This window comes from Aquarana catesbeiana, linkage group LG06 (assembly GCF_042186555.1).
Source record: "Aquarana catesbeiana isolate 2022-GZ linkage group LG06, ASM4218655v1, whole genome shotgun sequence".
In the NCBI taxonomy this organism is placed as follows: domain Eukaryota; kingdom Metazoa; phylum Chordata; class Amphibia; order Anura; family Ranidae; genus Aquarana; species Aquarana catesbeiana.
The window spans coordinates 271,130,078-271,145,531 of NC_133329.1; the positions used below are offsets into that span (position 1 = coordinate 271,130,078).

The window sequence follows — 15,454 nt, forward strand, 5'->3', positions numbered from 1 at the left end:
AGGCACTAGCTGTGGTTTTTAAGGAGCATTGGCTGCCTGGCTCCTGTAATGTGTCCAGTCCTGTATTAAATATATGTACTCAATATACAGTGATACTAGTGTCATATTGGACAGTAAGTCTACCAGAAGATTTTATTTCTTCAGACAGCCTCCTAAAAATATTTTGCTCAAGTAAAACACAGGAAGGAATATGATTTAGGATCGCTTAAATCAGGACTTAAAGTGGAAGTAAACTCCCTGAATTTTATTTTTACCTACAGGTAAGCTTATAATAAAGCTTACGTGTGGGTAAAATGTATATCGTCTAAACGTGCTCCGTTATTCCATCTGATCAGCAGCCCACGATCCCGGAAGGAAGAGTTTAGTTTAGCTTAGTTGCAAGGTAAGTTTTTCATAGTGTGCTAGTATGTGATGCATTCTAGCACATAGAGCTGCACGATTAATCGTTAAGAATCGTTATCGCAATTTTTTCCTCCCTTGCGATCTTTGCTATCTGTAAACATTGTAAGGTTTTGTCTTTTAGATCAAAGGAATGAACTTCGGTGTGTAAATAAGGGATGTTGAACAACTTAAAGACTAATGGCCGTACACACGGTCCGAATATCGTACGAGAGATCGTACGACTTTTTTTGCTTAATAGTTGCAAGTAGAAATTGAATAGATTACTAAAGTCACGAAAATTCTTGTACGACAGAAAAAAAATCGGAAGTGATGTCATGTGTTGTAATGTATTTGTATTGTATTTTCAGACAACAACTGCACTGACTAAACGAAAACCGTATGATCTGGTATCGTATGAAGAAAATTTTCGTACTTGTCCGATTGAATAATATCAGATGAATTGTCATGATCGGCTCTCGAAAGCTCTGTACTAACGATCCGATTATTGTACGATTGTGTCAAAAGCGGTATTTTTCGTCCGATTTTCGGATCGGGTGTATGGGCCATAAACCTTAAACCAAGTTAAAATGATTATTTTTTGCTAGAAAATTACTTGGATCCCCCAAACATTATATTTTTATATATATATATATATATAATATATTTTTAGCAGTGACCCTAGAAAATAAAATGCCGGTTGTTGCGAAATTTTATGTCACACTGTATTTGCGCAACGGTCTTTCTAATACACCCATTCACTTTAATGAATTAAAAAAAAAAAAAAAAAAACGAAACCTTTTTTTTTTTTTTTTTTTTTTTTTTTTGTATAATGTGAAAGTTGATGTTACGCCGCGAGAATCGTGATCTTTATTCTAAGCAAAAAAATTGTGATTCTAATTTTGGCTAGAATCGTGCAGCTCTACTAGCACATTATGATTTTACTTTGCAGGGGGAAATTTTTTTATTATTATTTTTTTTTTAGTTTATTTCTACTTTAAATTCATCGTTAGTGTTGAGAAGTACGCATGGACATTGTGTGAGATGTAAGTCAACAAAGGAGAAACGTTTAGCTCCTTGTAATTTATATACTGTTGTTTTTATGCTGAAAAATATTTTTTTTCCTTTTTTTTTTATTGACTTTTTTCCAAAAAATCCAAATGCCTTGGCGGTCAGTCTGCATTCCTGTGGACCACACAGTTGTGCAGCTTTGTACACTCTTGGCAGCTTCACATTGCAGTTAAGATGTTTTTCTTGGAAAGATCTATTTGGCTAAGTTAATTTAGTTCCTTGCAATTTGTTATACTGTAACGAAGTTCTATTAAATTTTTTATCACAATCACAACTTCAGTTTTTTATTTTATTCTCTTTGTGTATATGACATGGGTCATCTTCTAAAGGAATAGGGTTGGTGGGGAACCATTTCATATTGCTACCCTACATTTTATTGTGCCTTCAGTTGCATATATACAGTACATGTTAATGTAAACATATTTTTTTGAAAAATTGACAATTTTTATTAAGTTTTCCAGAAAAGAACACAAACATTGACATAAGGTACAAGGTGATACATAATAAAGTGCAATAGGTATTTTCAAAGAAGAGCTCAATGTAAACATATTTTAATCACAATCAATAGTGATATAACAGCGAGTTCCATGGTCAGACACATAACACAGTGGATCTTCTTCCTCTTTAGTTTTCTACCAGTGCTTTCCAGATTCAAAGATCATCACAAAAGTGATGATGTCTGTACCCGTTCTCTGCATTTCTACTGTGAATGAAGAGCATTGTGAGAACATCCTGCATTCACAGTATTTTCCTCCCGTCTTTTGGGTTAAGTAACTCTGGACATCATTAAACACAGAGGACATCCTCCGGCAGCACTGTACTGCACTGTGACAGCTTCAGATTGAAGGTATGTTTTGCAGCCAGAGCTCCTTTTTTTTTTTTTTTTTTTTTTTTTTTTTTTTTTTTTTAAACCAGCTGGGCGACCATATAAATAATGATCAAAGTTGGTCTTTATTGTTGGTTACCTTGAGACTCATTTCACTTATTCCTCAATTATGCAATAGAAACTGCATATTATGCCTGCTTTTGCAAGGATGAAGAACAATTATGGCTTTTTCTACAAGATTCTAACAAGAACCAATAAAAAACTTAAACATAATTAGAGTATTCTTTTCATTATTACCACTGCCACACTTATATTTGCTATATTTTGTATAAGAAAAAATTTTTTTTTTCATATGAATTCAGGTAGATTTGTAACTTGTCAGATTTAATGTGCATTTCGTAATAGTTGCTAAAATGATATGCTAGAGGCAGGAACTGAAAGTTTTCTGCTAAATAATTTACTACTAGTGATAAGTAAATAATGGTAAATTTTCAAAATGGCTACAGAAATGGTCCACTCAGAAATAAAAGCATAACAATGTTTTTATATTTCAGTGTTAAAATATGATAATAAACAATATCTACATCATATAAGACATATAAAATAGCAGACACCATAACACATCCTTTTAATTTATTGATATATAGAAAGTAAATTTATTTTTAAGCCTTCCATTCATAGAAAGAATGAAGAATGTCCTTAATTGAACTGTTCTCCACGATGAGCTACCACCTTTCTGACAGGCACTGGGTGGGCCCCTCCAAACTTCTTGCTGTATCTTCTTGTTTTGATACGGTCATTTACCATATATGCTGTATATCAGTCCCCCTAAACTTCTCCTGATGATAAAGCATAATTCACGAAACGCATTGAGAGATCACATCCTCATGGAACAGTTCTATTAGGACATTCTTCATTATTTCCATATATGGCAGGCTGTAATATTAAATGTACTTACTATATACCAACGAATTAAAAGGATGCGTTATATGATATCTGGTATTTCATATGTCTTATATGATGCAGATATTGCTTATATCATATTTTAACATTGAAGTATAATACAATTGTGATGCTTTTATTTCTGAATGGTCCTTTCCTGTAGCCATTTTGCACTTAAAAAGAATCCCATACTTTGTGTGGCATTTTTCAGTTATTCTGGGGGGATGTGGTGAATGGTGTACTCCTCGAGATCTACTTCTTTTAATTGTAAATTTGCTCCATTTGTGGCCTAGCAGAGCAGACTCTATTAATGGCTCCACATGGCGAATATTTTATTTATCCACTGGTAAGGAGTCATCCACAGAACCACGTACTAGTGCATTACTTTCATTAGGGTAATACAGAGTAATGCCGCGTACACACGGTCGGATTTTCCGACGGGAAATGTTGGATGTGAGCTTGTTGTCAGAAAGTCTGACCGTGTGTATGCTCCATCAAACATTTGCTGTCGGGACTTTCCACCAACAAATGTTTGCTAGCAGGTTCTCAAATTTTCCGCCAACAAAACTTTGTTGTCGGAAAGTCTGATTGTGTGTACACAAGTCTGTCGCACAAAAGTTCACGCATGCTTGGAATCAAGCAGAAGGAACCACACTGGCTATTGAACTTCCTTTTTCTTGGCTTGTCGTACATCTTCTACGTCACCGCGTTCTCACGTTCGGAATTGTTGGCCAACATTTGTGTGGCCGTGTGTATGCAAGACAAGTTTGGCCCAACAACCTTCGAACAAAAATCCACGGTTTTGTTAGCGGAAAATCTGATCGTGTGTACGGGGTATAACAGTATTTATGGGAAAATTGCACTTAGTGATCTAATTGTAATTGATAATAGATGACATAACAACAGCACTCATAAATATGTACACGCCATAAAAGCAAATAAAGTAAAAATGTTGTGCTGTCAAAACAGTGATATATATTATAACGTCTTTCCTCAATGTATTATCAGAGGATATGAACCGTTAAAGTCCTTCACATAATCCAAAACACATTAAATATTTAGTGTCCAAACACCAGTTAATCCTTAGGTGAAAAAAGGGTGGTGGTCCTTCCAGTTAACGACAGGTGTGTCACCTCATGATCCAAGGGATAGATAAGACAGAAGATGTTCTATTGAACGAAATGTAGGTCAGGCAAAGCAAGAAATAGCAGTGATGTCTTAGCACTCATGAAGAGTGTCTGACTGATGTTTTTCCAATATGCATGTGTAACTTATCTTTGCTGTAAGTAGATTTGCTGTTAAACTCTTGTGCTTTTAATTGAACTCTGCGCAATGAGTTTGTTTCCTCTTCCTGCTGGTTTACTGCTTGATTGGGTCTGAGGCTCCTATGAGATCGATATAAGCATCACTGTACAGTTGAGCTGGCTGAAGTGAGGGGCGAATACTCACTAATGTGTGTGTATAGGCCTTGAAAGGCCTTATTATCTGGTAAGAAGATATTTTTGTTGTATCTATCCCTTGGGGAGCATAAGGTGATACACCTGCCGTTAATTGGAAGGTCCTCCATCCTTTTTTCACCTAAGGATTAACTTGTGTTTGGACACTTTCATCACTTTAAACATTTAATGTATTTTGGATTATGTGAAGGACTTTAATGGTTCTTATCCTCTGGTAATACATTGAGGAAAGACGTTATAATATATATATCACTATTTTGACAGCGCAGCATTCTTTCTTTAGTTAATACAGAGTAACACCTGTTTAGGGGATATTCCCTCATAAGATAATTGACCTCAGATGTCAGGGAGTCTCACCTTCAAACCCTTTGCAATGTTAAAAATGTGATCTCCTTTGGATTGTATTTGGTCACTCAGGGGACATTATTATTATACAGGATTTATATAGCGCCAACAGTTTGCGCAGTGCTTTACAACATGAGGGCAGACAGTACACTTACAATACAAATCAATACAGGAGGGATCAGAGCTTACAATCTAGAAGGGAGTGTCAAGTGGAAATAAAGGGTAATAACTGGGGGGTGAGCTGATGGAGAAAATGAAAAAACTGTTGTTAAGTGTGGGTAGGGTAGGTTTCACTGAAGAGAAGGGTTTTCAGGGATCGTCTAAAAGCTAATAAAGTAGGAGATAAGCGGACAGATTGGGGTAAAGCATTCCATAGGATGGGAGAGACTTTGGAAAAGTCCTGGAGGTGAGCATGGGAGGAGGTGACGAGGGACCTAGAGAGCAGGAGGTCTTGATAGGAACGAAGAGAATGATTTTTTTTTTTTGTATTCAGGGCGACTGGTGCGCTGTGCTCTTAGCTCACTTACCCAGTCTAATGAGTGAGCAGGGTTCATCGGCAAAGTGCATCACAACTTCCAGACAAACCCTGGCTAGAAGAAAACTATCTAGAAAGCTGTTAATATTTATTATCATTTATATTAAGGATATCAGTTTGCTGCTTCCTTTAACACCCAACAACCCCCATAAACACACAAAGTGGCAAAAAAAAAAAAAAAAACATACTCTTAGATATGTTGTCTCATTTCTTTTTATACAAGGTACACACAAACATGGGGTTGACTGTTGCCCTTTCAAGGTGCTGCAGGTGATTGCATTTCTGTGTACAATATATTTGATCTGCCGCAGACACCCCTCTTTTATTTTTTTTTTGCATGAAATAGATTAGACTATATATGAATTGATTAGTGCTTTTGCTAATAAACACATTTTAATGAATTACAGTGTGCTATTGTTATGATGTTTTCATGCTGACAGCTAACCAGCTCATACAAAAAAGTATTCCTACTACTGAAAAAAAAAAAGATTTGTTTACTCTGTGAGTCATGAAGCTGCACTTTGGCCTGGTATTCCAGGTATTTTTGCCAAAAGTGTTTCAAGGCAACAGTTTATCTGACTAGAATTGCTTTCTGCTAGATACTGTAGTATCAATAATTTACAGATACAGAGAACAACATTATGGGAGCAAAAATAGTTATTCGTAATTAATTAACAAGATAATCAGAGTATCTAATAACATTTTTCTTTTTTTTTTTATAAATGTGTGTGTGTGCATATATATATGTGTGTGTATATGTGTGTGTATATATAGATAGATATATAATCTATATCTATTGGGTAAGCATTATAAAAATTGCAAAGTGCCCATGGCTACATTGGGCCTCAGCCCACTTTTATTTTTTATTTTTCACTTTTTTTTTTAAAGTTTATAAAGATAAATTGGTTAATGCAATTTAAAAAAATCACCTTATTAACCATCTCATACCATCCTTTTTAAATTGTGTGCCCAGCATCTTTATCAAATTTTATCATGCCACTGGAGACCTTAGATACAGATCAGAGCCTTTTTTTACTGCGTCTTACTGCCCAACAGTGTCTGAATTGCGGTGTGCCAGTGACTACATTATAGCTTGTGGATGGCCCTCATTTCCTATGACTGAACTGAGTGGCACATACATAAATTGTGACATGACTACCAGTACACTGAGCACTGGAAACAATGCCAGGTCCTAGCCAGAAAACATCAGTAAAAAGGTGATCAAGTCTGCTTCTATAGTTTAGAGTGATGTTACAGATTTGTGGACGATTAGGGGTGGATTAGATATATTTTTTAAAATCTTTACTCATCCAAAAAATCTCCCCTTAGCACTACTTACAATAGAGAAACAAAAAGGTGCATAGAGCTAATGCGTTTAAAGCGGCAAGTTTAATATGAGTAAGCACAAACATAAGATGAATGCAGCTCATTTCAGTCCAAAGGAACTCTGAACAGCTGGAGCCTGTACATCATGTCTAGTGGAGGACATTTCTGTAGATCTTCCAGCTGTCAGAGTTCCAACTTATATGGGACCCAGGCTATGGTGGTGGATAAGTATCAAGCAACTACAATATATCTAGGGCACCTTAATGGATAAGGTGCCATTGCTTCAAGATGGGTCAGGGATCTCACTCTCAACATCCCGCTCTGCTGTGGAATCTGCTTTTCCTGATGTAGACATTCATTTATACAAGTACTGTGTGCTTTTTTTTTTTTTTTTTTTTTTTTTTTTTTTTTTTAGTGTGTAAGCACTGCGTGCACCTATTTTCACAGCCTAACATAACTCCACTTTGATTAAAAAATACAAAAAACTTCTATATATTGGGCTAACATGGGCTAACCGATTGGGTCTGCCTGTCAGTTTTTAAGGTGGACCCGATCGGATCATGCATAGCCCTCTGTAGACCGGCGGGTGTCAACAGACATGTCTCTTGATACCCTCCGACATCCGATTCTATCCGCCAAAAACAGACAGATGGGGAATCTGTTCTCCATCCGTCTATCGAATTGAATGGCCGTTGGTTGTAAATGGACAGATGGTCCGTTTTACATCCAATCTCCCATGAGGAAGCAGGCTGTGTCTGTGTCCGCTCTGCATAAGCAGAGAAGACATGGACCAGCCATCTGCCTGCTCAGCGATTCCCCACTGAGCGGGCAGACTCCTGGCAAAGTCCGCCCCGTGTGAAAGAGGCCTAAGGCTGCCTATAGACCTTAAACGAGTGTCCTCCATAAACTTGCAGGTTTAAAATTTTGTCAACTCTTCAGCTGCTCATGACATTGTTGCTGAAACTGGGAAAATCTGTAGCCAGATACTATAATCTTTTGTCTATAGATACCTTAACAGTTATAGATATGCTGAAGAATTAAAAAAGGAAATGGCCACATCATTTTCTAAGCCTGTTATAGAATATGTCAATAGTGGACTCTGGCACAGCACACTTTTCACTGACTCTTAATCATTATAAAACAGAACAAGCACAAGTGAAAAGCATAACAAGCACATTAATCTGGTTGATTGGTTTGGGAAACAGCAAATTAGTAGCCCTCCCAGTGATAAAGTAAAAGAAAATTGTTAAAGCTACCAGTGAAAACAGAAATTATGGGTAATAGCTTGAGAACCTACACCTTCAGGTTGGGCATGGCAGAACCAACATTTCTATAATGATGCCTTTTTTAACAGGGTAAATCTGAACTCTATAGAAAAGAAAAACACTCCCTTGCAGTATTGCTTATTTAAGCATGGGGGGCTGCAAAAATCAGTTTTACTTGCCCAATCCTCCCATCTCGTAGACTTCCTCCAGGCAGTAAAATGAGTCCCTGCAGACTCCTTTCTTCTATGATCCCAGTGGTTGCAGCTCCTCTGACTTATTAAAGTGGAACTTCAGTCATTTTTTTTAACTTTCCATCTATTAAATCTTTTGCCCTTGTTGTTTTAACTTTGAATATTAAAACATGTTTTTTTTCTGCCAGTAAATACCTTATACAGCCCACTTCCTGTTTTTTGTCTGGTCATTAGCCTAGGCTTATAACATGCACAGCTCTCGCTCTCTGGTGAGAGTTTGCCAGGAAGGGAAGGGAGATGAGTCATAAGAGGGCCAATGAGAGCTGCAGAGCTGGAGGTGTGCCTCTGTGTGTCTGTGTAAATTCAGGAAGTGAACAGGCAGCAGCTTCAGCTGCCCACGGTTAAAATGGATGCAGCCAGACTCAGTGGAGGGAGGTTTCTGCAGCATATATGGCAAGTACAGAATTGCAGTATATATAAAATAATATGCAACGTGGTTTGAGGGAAGCTACAGAATGGCAAAGATGTTTTTATTACAAATTATGTGAGCAGACTGCAGTTCCTCTTTAAGTTCAGTGCAGAACCCATAACCCTACTTTGAATGTGAAGCCAGAGATGGGCTTTAAAGAAGGTTTAACAATTCTGCTATAAGACACTGTAGAAGAAAACTCTGGTTTACATTAAATATTCTTATAGTGGGCATCTGAAAAAAAAAAAAAATGCAAGGCATACAATGATAATATAAACAGTTTGGATGTCTCTAACCTTCAAGGTATTTTCCTATTACTGCAAATGGTTTAACAGCCAAATTAGCCACATGTGTTGCTTACACAAAGCATAGTTAATAAAATTAATGCCTTTTTTGTTTTCTTTTATTTTTTATAGGAACCAGGATATTGGGTGAAGATCCGTCATCTAGAATACAAAGATGGAGGGATATTAGACCCTGATGATATTGTAGCAGATGTTGTTGAAGACAAGGACAAGGTAGAACATTATTTAACATCTGGTTTATTACATTTTTCTAGTTTTTAGTATAAGCCCATGAAAACCATCCTTCAAAAAAAACGGTGCTTATAACGGTGACATAACTATAAAGTCCTGGGATTTTCTATTGTAACATGGTTTACTGTGTTATAGATTGAAATGATCACATCGCTACACAGAAAGCTCTGTTTCTGAGCACAAATACGCCTTTGACAAAAGATATGACCTAAATATATATTGTAATTTCAGTGTAATATTATCAATATTTTTATGACTGTAAAAGCACAGAGCCAAGTAATAGTCACCAGCTCGTAGGCTCCTTGCCTGCTGATTTTTTTTTTTTTTTTTCTTTCCCAGGGCAGACTTACTATGTCTCATTCCACACAATGGGGTTGATTTACTGAAAGGCAAATAGATTGTACACTTTGCTAGTGCAGTTGCACTCATTTTACTTAATAAATGTAATGTGGTAAAGTTTCACTTTGTAAAAGAATACCCAATCAGGTGCAAGGAAAATAAAAAAAAAAAAAATTTTTTTGTTTCCAGGATTTATTGATGGAAATCCGCAGTGTTTTACCACATTCACTAAGCTCTGGGGAAAATGAGCATAACTGCACTTGCAAAGTGCGCAGTCTATTTACCTTTTAGTAAATCCACCCCAGTGTTTTGGTGTGGTCTGCAGCTATCTTGGTAGAGCAGCAGGACTTTACTTTCATATATCAAACCCATCCCCTTGAGGAGGAGCAGTGAAGACTGATTACTGCAACTTGCTTAGGTTGAATGAAGTAGGAGTAAAGAAATCCTAACACTACTGGTCTTCAGGTACTTTCCGCACACCCTCAGAAAAACACTGAGGGCAATTTACTTAGTCTGGAGCAGCCAGAATCTGGAACAGCTGTGCGTTGCAAGCAATCGGCTTCTAGCTTGAATTTTCAGGACTTTATTAAGCAATGACATCACAAACTGTTTCTGCAATGCTCAGAAAGATTCCCCATATCTTGTGAGGTGAGCAGAGGCTGGAGTGGGCAGAATTTGCCTTAGGCCTCATTTACAACTAAATGGTTAAAAGTATGACCAGAACATCAACTTAGGGTGACTCCTAACACCAGAGAGCAGTGATATTTTGAAACTTGCCTAGTAACTAAAAAAAAAAAAGCTCACACCTGAAACTCAAAAAGATCATGTCAGGTAAAATTACCAAAACTACCAAAGATGCTCAGCTCAGTGTGAATGGAGTCTTAAATGATCTCACACTGCAAATTTCCATCTTTGAGGTGATACAGGAACAGGAGTGCCTGAGCAGCGGTACATGTCCGGCACAATGTAGGTTTTGCAGAGCACTGTCACTGTCATGTCACTAGATATTACCTATAAGGCAGCAAATCCTCACTCTTTAAGGATAGGTCCACTATGCTATTATAGGCATAATGATATTAAAGGATTTTAAAGTTTACCTTTAGACCCCTTTCACACTGGGGCGGTTTACAGGCGCTGTTGCGCTAAAAATAGAGCCTGCAAACAGACCCAAAACAGCCGCTGCTGTGTCTCCAGTGTGAAAGCCCCGAGGGCTTTCACAATGGAGCGGTGCGCTAGCAGGACGGGAAAAAAGTCCTGCTAGCAGCATCTTCCGAGCGGTGAAGGAGCGGTGTATACACCGCACCTGCCCATTGAAATCGATGGGGCATCACGGCTATACCGCCGGCAAAGCGTTTGCGGTGGTTTTTAACCCTTTCTCGGCTGTTAGTGGGGGGTAAAACCGCCCCGCTAGCGGCTCAATACCGCAACTAAAACAACGGTAAATCGCACTAATAATAGCAGCGCTTTACCGCCGACGCACCTCCTGCCCCAGTGTGAAAGAGGCCATAGCAACCTGTTACACCTCTTTTTAGCACCCCCTTTTATTTGCCCATTTTTCACTCTTCCTCCAGCTTTGTAACTGAATGCCTTTACAGAGGTATGGGCACAAAGCTGGAGGGAGTGTGTGCAGGAGCCTGACATTGCACTTGTGATCCACTGATTGCAGATGCAATGCTCTGCAGGCTCCTGAGAAATTAATAAAAAATTTACATTTTTTACTTGCAAAAAATGTGCATTTATTTTTTTTAAAGGTAAACTTTGAGGAGCCTTTAATCATTAAGCTCAGATGCATGAAGCATGTTACAGATGCAAGTTTTGTGCCATGATCTTGTACAGTACATTACATCATCAAGGAATAGAGATGGAATACCTCTTCTTCTTTTTAAAGCCAGTGTTTTAGAGGTGGAAAATGGCCATTACCAGCACCCTTGGCCCTGCAATGTGCATTTTAGCACCTCCGGCATTGAGAGCTGTGTAAAACTTGTCAAAGGAGGCATTATCTCCCTGTGTTAGGGGATGTTTCTCTTTGACTTTATGAACTGCACATTTACTCCTTTGACAGTGAGCACCGCTATGATGATCTGCAAGCAGTGGTGCCAGTCAGACCACATAATGTATGTCTGCCTCAAAGCAAAAGACCCCTAATATGGGCATGAAAAAAATGGAGGTTAAGAATAATAATCAGTTCCCCACCATTGTAAAAGCTCAGATATTCTGTTTTTTTTTAACACTAAGTCCTTCCCTACCTTTGTCAACTTAAGCAGAAATGCTGACCAGGATGCTGCTGAACACCAGCCTGTCACTGATTAGCAAGATCCATATGGAATCTCCCCCATTGTGCAAAAACCTGCTGTGTTTGACAAGTCAGATATTTTCATGATCACACAGTGAGAAAAGCTTGTATTCGTATGCTCGCTCATGCACCTTGCACTAGATCAGATATTTGAATGTGTTTGTATAATCGCTCATGCACCCTGCACTAGATCGGGTATTTGAATGGTATAATATCTCTCTTCTTAAGTTTCTGCACCACTTGCATTTCTTTAGTTTGTGATTAAATAGCAGGGCCAATAATAGACTGTTGTTTGAAAACAAACATTTCCAAGAGAGATAACTTTCTATAGATATACAAGTTTGCAATCTATTACTAAAATGTATCATTCAATAGAAAAATCAGAAACAAGCCTACTCCGCTGTTAGTGACGGTTGTAATGTTAGCTCTTTATAAAATGTAAACAAACTGGTTAGTATGACCTCAGTTTATTGCTAAATGATGCTAAACCAAAACTCATTCCTTTGTTTGTTGCCACCTAGTGGAATGTTTAAGTGTTTTTTATTTCAGCCATGTGCTATATGTTAGATGATACAATAGAAACCATGTATAAGCGTGTTTTTCATACATTCAAATATACAGAAGCAGCAAGCAAATTAGCATATATAACACCTTACCTCTGCCTTTTCTTTTCCTCTGCTTTATAAGCTGTAATCATAGGCCTAGGCTATTTAGTCTGTTTGTAATATGCACAAACCTACAGCCAGACTTGGATTTGAAAGGTTCTTTCAGGTCAGTGGTGTCAATATATGATTAGCGAACACTGCGCTATTGAACTGTTAAACAACCTACAAATTATTAAAAAAAAAAAAGTGAAAAAATATATATAATTCAAAGGGGGGTTACTGTTTAGAGAATTCCACATTACCTTCTCTGAAGAATCTAATATTTCAATTAGGTAAATGGCGCTTTTAATCACAATCATACAATATCCAAATTAATCACATACAAAAAACTTAAATTAAAAATATATAGTTAAAAATGTGTGTGCTAATCAAAGTCCCATTATCAAAAAAGATTTATAATCCAATATTGTGATTAGTGGGATGGGAAACTGGTGATGAATGAAAGACCTTCATATATACAGTCCTTCCAGTCCTCTCTTGTGTCTGCGCCCAGTGAGATTCACTATGTCACCTGATGGTAAAGAGACTCACCAAAGTTTCTGAAACTTTTATTATAGAGGATCAAAAGCACAATAAATATGCCATGCTTAAAGAGGAGCTTTAGTCTCCCACCAAAAAATTTAAAGTCAGCAGCAACAAATACTGTAGCTGCTGACTCTTAATATAAGGACACTTACCTGTTCAGGGATCCAGCGATGTCAGCACCTGAGCTGATTCTTCAATCAGCTTCTGGTACAGGCGTTGGCATCTTCACTAAGGGAAACCAGCAGTCAGTTTTCTACTGTGCATGCCCGAGTCGTGCTGCACTTTGTAAATGGACCCGCTGTCTTCTGGGACCTGTAAGTCCCAGAAGGTAGAGGGGCTGGACATGCTTGTAGATCACTGCAGTGATCTTACCCGGAAGTGGTAGCTGGTATCTGTCAAAACCAGGTACCCGCTTCCCCCTAAAAAAAAATGCCAAACATGGCAGTGGAGGGGGGGGGGACAAGCGGAGCTTCCCCTTTTGGGTGGAGCTCTGCTTAAACTAACTTCAGTATCATTCAGAAATTCATGTTGTAATACTGTAATACAGGTAAGACTGTTGTCTTCAATACCAGAAGATATTCAAGGCAAGTCCATTTAGGAAAACAACTTATTAAAACCAACAAGTACACTTACAGTAGTCATGTGCACTGAGCACCATGTATGATTGTATAGGAAGCTGCGGCATGATCAATGCCTAGTGAGTAACTGCCTTGGAAAAGATATATGGGACAGAATTCAGACTTCAGTGGTAGCATGCTTGCTCCAGAGCAGTGACTCATTAGCATGTAAAGCCAAGAGCAGGATGACAGCAATGAAACCAGCACTTATAAATATAAAGTTGTATTGGCAGGTCCCATATGTTGATCCTCACGGGTTTTATTTTAAACTGGCATATGCTTTAAAAAGAAAAAAAAAAGCTTTTCTTTTCATGGATCCTCTTTAGTGTAAATGGTTTTGGGAGAGGCAACAAAATACCTGATTTAGGGTAGACATCAGAAATGCTTTTTAAATAGTTTCAAGCTCGGGCACTTTTGGGAGTTGGTTTGTATAACAGGTTATTTAACAAGAGGAAAAATGTTGCATGTTGCTGTAAACACAAAGATACCCTGTGCAATTTTGCCATTTGAGATTTAAGAGCTGGTAAGACCTGATGCACAAGAACAATTTCCTTCAGCTGGAAAGATTTAATGTTTAGAGAATCAAATATTGTGTCTACAACATTATCCAGAAGAGCAGTGCATGAACCCCTGCAGAAAAAAAACACATATTTTGAACCTTACTTGTATATTTAAAAGTTTATTTGACACTGGGGTATAAATTACGTAGATTGCTTTATAGTGTGTTGTAACAAAATCCAAGAACAGTTTTACTGCTGTTTGCCTTAGAATAATAGAGGACAACAAAAAGCAAATGTTTCCTTATTTTATATCTATTCAATATAGTAAATTCTAAGTGAATAAAACAGAGCCAAGAACACAATGTAATAACAAGAGTTAATAGTCATAAAAAAGCGTCATAATCATTCTAAAGGGTTGTGATTCCCTGTCAATTACTTTCCATGGAGTGAAGGAGGTGACGTGAACTCATAAATTGAATAAACATGTAGACATGTACGTTTGCTACGTTATTAGCCATCGTTAATGGAAATATTTGATGTCCATAGTTCTACAGGTAGTGGTATATGCTCACAAAAGACTTTAGAGTGTGTCTAAAGCATTTTTTTAAGTTCAGATAGATAAGGGAATTATTAAAACTCGTGTCATTTTTTGTCTGTGTCCTACTGGGGGGAAATCCTTTCACTTCCAGTCCTGGAGCCACAACAGAAAGTAAGAGGAAATCTCTCCCAAGTGACAGGTGATTCCCTCTTAGTCATTTGTCACTGCAACAGGTATTCCCATTGGGAGATTATTTTTTTCTCCTGTTCTAGTGAGAACTTTAAAATTATGGAGTTCCTATCACGTTATGTTCTGATGAGAATGGTTATAGGACAAAAAGGGGATGAATCTCTCTAGTGGGCACAGGGGTAACTGGAATTGGACAGGGATTCTAAGTTTTGGCCGTGGATATGCTTTAAATCAAAACTGTTGCATTCTGCATTGCTGCTAGTCACCTGGTACCTTCAAGACTACCTTTGGGTGTTTCTGAAAATCCTTATTTACAAATATCCATATGTGAACTTTCATACAGATTTATAGAAGTACTTAAGCATGGCCATGTGCGGAAAAACCTTAATTGGACAATACTATAATAAAATGTACTCAGTTTTTAATCCGTGCACTAATCTTAAACAG

At 37.6% G+C, this 15,454-nt stretch overlaps 1 protein-coding gene across 4 annotated transcripts in view; it reads left to right on the top strand.

The window, feature by feature from the left end:
• PARD3B (par-3 family cell polarity regulator beta) overlaps nt 1–15,454 on the top strand; it is a 2,266,259-nt gene that overhangs the window by 97,473 nt on the left and 2,153,332 nt on the right. For all 4 annotated transcript variants that reach the window (XM_073633364.1, XM_073633363.1, XM_073633365.1 and 1 more), the window contains exon 2: nt 9,222–9,323. In XM_073633364.1, the coding sequence (XP_073489465.1) occupies nt 9,222–9,323 (102 nt within the window). The remainder of the gene's footprint in view (nt 1–9,221; nt 9,324–15,454) is intronic.